The 6923-nt window shown below is 50.2% G+C and overlaps 1 protein-coding gene across 1 annotated transcript in view; it reads left to right on the top strand.

The window, feature by feature from the left end:
• Positions 1-1262: 1262 nt before the first annotated feature.
• Positions 1263-6923, top strand: part of LOC147693297 (extracellular calcium-sensing receptor-like) — a 58624-nt gene continuing 52963 nt past the window's right edge. Inside the window, exon 1 of the mRNA XM_086935907.1 lies at positions 1263-1520. Coding sequence (XP_086792033.1) covers positions 1263-1520 — 258 coding nt within the window. The remainder of the gene's footprint in view (positions 1521-6923) is intronic.

Raw genomic sequence — 6923 nt, 5'->3', positions numbered from 1 at the left:
TGTATGCCTAGTACTGTACGGCACTGCACAAACACAATTCCTGTCCCCACCGCTGATCACCAATATTAGAAATTGGGTCTCTAGTTGTCAAAGGTATGCACCCTGTACAAGTAGGGACCAGAATCCTAGTCCGGGTAAGCCAAAACACACCCTACATTATCCTGTGGTCACCTTCTGGTAGCCTGGCACAGAGCTCTCAGGCTTAACTTAAGAGGCAATATGTAAACTACTTGTGCAAACATGGCCCTCCACATGCAAATTCCAACAGACACAAACACCTTTTTTACCATTTACTGGTGCCAACATCTGAATGTTTTCTTTACTGGAATATGTTGTCCTGTGCTTGAGTTTGTTTATGTCTGACAGTGCCATGTTTTAAATGCACTTAAGTGTGACATTCCATGACTTATGTGTAACACTGTGTGAGATACAAATTCGGTAGAAAGGATGCACAAAATCCATGTAAGCACAAACACGAGAAATTATAGCACTTGGTGCCATATGAAGCACTAGAATAAGGGCCACATTTTGTTCAAATGTGCTTGCACTGAGGGAGTGCTGCTCAATGGTGGAACAATGCATTTCCTTGACCCCAGGGAGGACCTGACTTGGCAGTTCACACTGGACTGTTCCCAAGAGGCACAGGGTCAAGACTGATTTGCAAATGGCCAGGTCTAAACTGAGGTGGCATGGTGAACAAAAGAATGATGGATTTAACACAGATCTCTTGACTGGGAGTGAATGTTTTGATTTGTTCTGCATTCCGTCCATCAATTTTGTGTCTTTTACTTTCCTTGACCCCTTATCACTGCCCTTGGGGACAGACACTGGTAGCAGGTGAATGCTGAGCCTTTCCACGTTTTTCACACTTGTGGCACAAAGGGAACTGCTGCTGAGCACAGAGCAATGCTCCAAATTGTGTAATAAAATGTTCCAGCGTGGCAATGCAGCAATGACTAATGTGTTTTTGTCGTACCGATGATGTGTGGCACTCGGCTGGGCTGTGTGAGGCTACCTCCATTCATATAGCATTGAGTGAAGTAACAAGGGTGCCACATGCCTTAGAGCAAGCAAGGAAAGTGTCACCCAGACTACTGTTTAGACAGTAAAAACAGCAGTAATCAGGCCCCTTATCCCTCTGGGCCCAGGTGTGACTGCACCTGCTGCACCATTGAAAGTTATGCCCCTAAATCGAATACATTCAACATCTCCTGCTTTTACCCTGCAGGTTCCATATTAGGTTTTATCGGGACGTACTGGCCATGGTCTTTGCCACTCAGGAAATTAATCGTTCCCCTGACCTGCTCCCAAACATTACACTTGGCTTCCATATCTTCGATTCCTGCACCTCCCAGACCAGGGCCATCCAAGGGCTTCTGGAGATGCTGACTGGGAAGCAGCGGCAAGTGCCGGGGTACCACTGCAGTCCCCACTCAATGCCGCTAGGACTTGTGGGAGAAATACTGTCCTCCACGTCTGTTCCACTGGCCAGAATCTCAGGACTTTTTCATTTCCCTCAGGTAAGCAACATGCATGGCAGGAGCAAGAAATAAATTGACTACTGGAGACCCCAATGTGTGAATGGGTTGCTGATTAACTGACCTTGAGAATTACCCAGCAGCAAAATAGATATATTTGATAAAGTTTGAGTGAATTGTACCGGTTACTATGACAACACAGTGATGGAGGGAAACCTCTCGGCATGCTTCACAAAAATTAAGTCACAGTGAAGAATCTTCGATTTACACCTATGCCATTCTACAATATTCTTAATATTTGCACTGGAGCAAAATCTGGGCTGATCATATTTAAGGGGCTCGTCAGAAAGTGAACTGATGCCGTATCTTTCTTCATGTAAAGAGAACATTAATACTCACATAGCCATATTTCTGCTCAGTGAGAAATGTTATTTCCCTAGTGCTGGACATTTATCTCATGTGATCTGTGGCTTTTGAAGTGTTCTGGGTGCTCAGAGGAAACCACTGGCTGTGCATGGTGTGCATCTGACTAAAGAGCTGGAACCCGGAGGTGCCATATAACCAGTTGTCTCATGAGGGTTAGTTCTGTGAATATATCTGTAGAAGTGTCAAATGTGTAGGTCTGTCTTAGAGGCAGCTTTATCTGAGTCACCAGACGTATGTGCCATATTAGCAACAAACTACGATAAATATCGCAGAGCGTGCTTAGCGTGATATTTTTTATCGACAGCTATCGCTGTCTTCAGGCAGGTCGCTCCCCACCCCGCGCAGCTCCACCTGACTGCGCCCGTGCCCCTGTGCCCTCGCTCCTGCTGCTGACTCCGTGTCTGTGGGTGTTCGAGGCCCGCGTCCACCCGCAGGCTACCACCTGCGCCTCATCCCTGGTGGCCAGTGGGCCTCAGGTATGTAGCTGCTGCTCGCATTCTGTGCCCCATTACTGTATTGTGATCGCTGTATTTGTGCCCCAGTTTTTTTCTGTGACCTCTTGCATTGTGACCGTACTGCTTCTGTTTTGTTGCTGTTGCTGCCTTGCCTTAACTTAGGCTTGTTTGTTTCCTTCCTGTTGTTGTGCTCGTTCCCTCTTCCCGCCGTGCGTCCCTGCGGCCCCGCCCCCGGCCCATTGGCTCTCCCCCCTCCCAGCTGCTCCTCCCTCCCACCCCCTCTTCTTATGGCGCCGAAGGCGCGCCAGAGGCAAATCCGTCTATGCCCGTCCGCGCCTGGACCGCGCCCAGCAACAAAACCCATGGACCCCGAAGCCACCACAACACCAGACTGCACTACGATTCCAACACCCTCCACGCACTCAACCCCGTATGAGATCACTCCTGCTACCGAGCCACCCTGAATCGCCCCCAAGGGCCCTTTACCTGCCGGAACTGCAGCTTCACCAGCATCTGGCCTGCCAAACCATCAACTAGAGAACCCAACCACGGACGATGCATCCTCCTCAACTCCCGTTCCGCCCGTAAGCACGCCATCGAACTGTGGGACCTCCTTGACTCAACCACCCCTGATGTCGCCTTCCTGACTGAAACCTGGCTGAACACCACCTCAGCTCCAGACATCGCCATAGCCATCCCAGAAGGCTACATGATCTCCTGCAGAGACCGCACCACTGGAGTGGGAGGTGGAATCACCATCGTCCACAAGAACACCCTCCGAGTCTCGACCAACACCGACGAAACTCTCACCACCGCCGAGCACATGCACTTCCAGATCCACACCGTCCCCAACACCACCCTCAGAGGAACACTCGTGTACAGACCACCCGGACCCCGACTACAGTTCAGCGACAACATCATCAACCTCATCAGCACCCACGCCCTCGCCTCCACGGACTAAATACTCCTCGGGGACCTGAACTTTCATCTCGAGAACAACAACAACGCCAACTTCACCGCCCTGACGAACAACCTCGCCAACCTTGGACTCAAATAGGTTGTGACGATACCCACCCATGCTGCTGGACACACACTGGACCCCATCTTCTCCGCAAGTCCCAACGTCTCTTTCAACCACACCACCACACCCCACTGGACAGACCACAGATGCATCCATTTCACCTTCAGGAAACCCTCCACGCACCACCGCACCCAACAGATGCCACACCGCTGCTGGGGTAAGATCACCGAGGTCCAACTGACCACCACCCTCACCCTGGAACCACCCGCCGACCCCACCGACCCCGACACCGACGCCATCAACCTCAAACAGTGGATCAACGACTGCGCCGACACCCTCGCCCCACTCAAGACCTCAACCACCAATCACAGCAACAAGAAAGCCGCATGGTTCACCGAAGACCTCCGGACCTCTAAGCGCACCTGTCGGAAGCTGGAGAAGAGCTGGCTCCATGACCGAACAACAGACAGCTACACAGCCCACAAGAACGCCACCCGCAGACACCACCAACTCATCAGGACCGCCAAGAGGACCTCCTTCAATAACCGCCTAGACAGCAACGCACACAAAAGCAAAGAGCTCTTCAACATTGTGAAAGAACTCTCCAACCCTAGCTACAACACCAACGACATTCCACCATCACAAGACCTGTGCGACTCACTGGCCACCTTCTTTCACCGCACGATCACCGACATCCACGACAGCTTCAACACTGCCAGCACCACATCCACCGCCGAGACCACCACCTCGGCGACCACCACCCGCACCAGTCGCCTGACCGCCTGGTCCAATGTCAGCAACGAAGACATCATCAAGAACATGAACTCCATCCACTCCACATCCCCAGCTGACCCGCTACCTCGAAGACAACAACATCCTGGACCCATCCCAGTCCAGCTTCGGCAGCACCCACAGCACAGAGACCGCCCTCATCACCCCCAACGACGACATCAGGATCCTTATGAACAAAAGAGAAACAGCCACCATCATCCTTCTGGACCTATCAGCCGCCTTCGACACGGTCTGCCACCGCACCCTAACAGCACGCCTCCTTGATTCCGGAATCCAAGAGAAGGGCCTGGCTTGGACCACATCTTTCCTCTCCGTCAGAACCCAGAGCGTCCGCCTCCCACCCTTCCGCTCCAAGACCACCGGGATCATCTGCAGCGTTCCAAAGGGATCATCCCTCAGCCCGACGCTGTTCAATATCTACATGGCACCACTCGCCCATGTCGCCCGACAGCATAGCCTCAACATCATCCCCTACGCCGACGACAACCAGCTGATCATCTCCCTCACCGAAGACCCCCACACCGCCATAGCCAACCTCCACAGAGGAATGAAGGCTGTCGCCGAATAGATGAAGTTGAGAAAAGGAGAGAGCTTTCAAATCACCGTGTGTATACAGGTCACAGGTCACTTGAAGGGAAGGAATTGAACCAAAACAGTGGATAAGAATTGTCTATCCCCAGGATTTATGCTGTCATCGCACATTGAATACTGCGTATTATGTAAGAAATGATTTATTTTTGACACCGCAAACTTTTGAGAACTTCTTTGTAAAATTTAAAAAAAATCCTCTATGAATGTACACTAATGGATTGTCCCATATACTTTTTAGACTCAAGAATTTACTGTAGTCCTGAGGAAGGTGTACCATCTGCTGTAAACACCGAAACGCGTCGACATTCTTGCTATTTTTAATTATTGTTTTTTTGTGTGTTAAACTTAAATGCAATGTGATTATGTTTTTAATTGTCTATATGTAAAATTGTTACTCATATCATGCTGCTATTTCAAGGTTTTAATAAATATGAATTTTAAGAATAATATGTTTATGCAATAATTTTGTGGACAAACTAGGGTACATGTCATTGAGGTATAGAAGTGTTGGGTGTCAAATCTTGTTAAGTACTACGTACTTTAATTTAGGAACCACAGAAAGGAACAAACCCCTTTTTTGTTGCCGAATAGATGAAGACAGCAGGCTGAAGCTGAATTCAGACAAGACGGAGGTCCTCATCCTCGGTCCCACCCCCTCAGCCTGGGAAGACTCCTGGTGGCCAACATCACTAGGAACAGCCCCAGAACCCACCGACCACGCACGCAACCTGGAGGTCATCCTCGACTTTTCCCTCTCTATGACCGAGCAGGTAAACGCCACCTCAGCTTCCTGCTTCAACACCCTCCAAATACTCCGCAGGATCTTCAAATGGATCCCCTCTGACACAAGATAAACCGTCACCCAGGCCCTCATCACCAGCAGACTGGATTACGGGAATGCCCTCTATGCAGGAATAACAACCAAGCTCCTGAGACGGCTGCAACACATCTAGAACACCTCGGCATGACTGATCCTCGACGCCCCCGACGCAGCCACATCACACCCCTCCTTAGAGGCCTGAATTGGCTCCTAGTCAACAAGAGGATCACCTTCAAACTCCTCATCCATGCACACAAAGCCCTACACACCGCCGGACCAGCAGACCTCAATGACCGACTCAGCTTCTACACCCTCACCCGCAGCCTCCGCTCTGCCAACCTCGCCCTCGCCACAGTTCCACGCATCCAGAAAACCACCGCCGGCGGAAGATCCTTCTCCTACCTCGTCTCCAAGACCTGGAAAACTCTCCCTACCGGCCTACGACAGACCCAGGACCTACCGGCCTTCAGAAGCCTTCTCAAGACCTGGCTTTTCGATCAGTAGCAGCCTCCCATCTCCCCCCCTCCACCCCCCCCCAGCACCTTGAGACCCTCACGGGTATGTAGCGCGCTTTACAAGTCTTTGATTGATTGAGTGATTGAATATATCACCACACTAACGCTGTATAAGCAACAATTAGCGCTATGGCAATATATATTCCAGCAATAGCGGGAGGGAAGGGCCAACATTGTGACAAAACCAGCGATGTTGCATGGGGAAGGGAGAAAACCACAGGGTTGTATCAGCATAATCCACCCCCCATGTCAGGAATGGTCAAGTCAGGAAAATGGCAGGTGATAAAAAAACGGCGATGACCCCGGTTAAAGCAACTTTTCACGTAGCTAACCGGGGCCAGGGCCTCCTTGCTAATAGGCGATAGGCCGTTAGCGGCTGTTTACCAGGTCTGTTGGTCGGGAACTCCTACTTTGCATGTCATTAGCGATCAATATCGCTGACATGCAAAGAGGCTGGGGAACACTTGTTAGCTCATTGATGCGCTAACGAGTGTTCCCCAGCCTTTACTTACAAAGGAGACTACAGATTGAAAAGCTGGTACGTCTGTATATTTTCCTGGCAACAAATAAAGATGCTTGATCAGATTGAATTTTAAAATAATCAGCGCGAACACGCTGTTTTCCGTTTTATTCGCACTCCTGAAAGATCCAGATTGACTCACTCAGGGTCCAATATTATCGCCAAAGTGAATACAGCTGTTATCTACAAATCTGTTGAATTTCTTTAACAACAGCACTCAGGGGTCAACCACTTTAAACATTTTAGTCCTGAAGATGGTCTCATCGACGAAAGCTTAGAGACCGAAACGTCGACTTGTACACTTC

The sequence above is a fragment of the Lissotriton vulgaris genome, chromosome 8, assembly GCF_964263255.1.
Source record: "Lissotriton vulgaris chromosome 8, aLisVul1.2, whole genome shotgun sequence".
In the NCBI taxonomy this organism is placed as follows: Eukaryota; Metazoa; Chordata; class Amphibia; order Caudata; family Salamandridae; genus Lissotriton; species Lissotriton vulgaris.
Note: the sequence above shows the minus strand (reverse complement) of the source record. Positions and strands in the feature narration are given on the sequence as shown.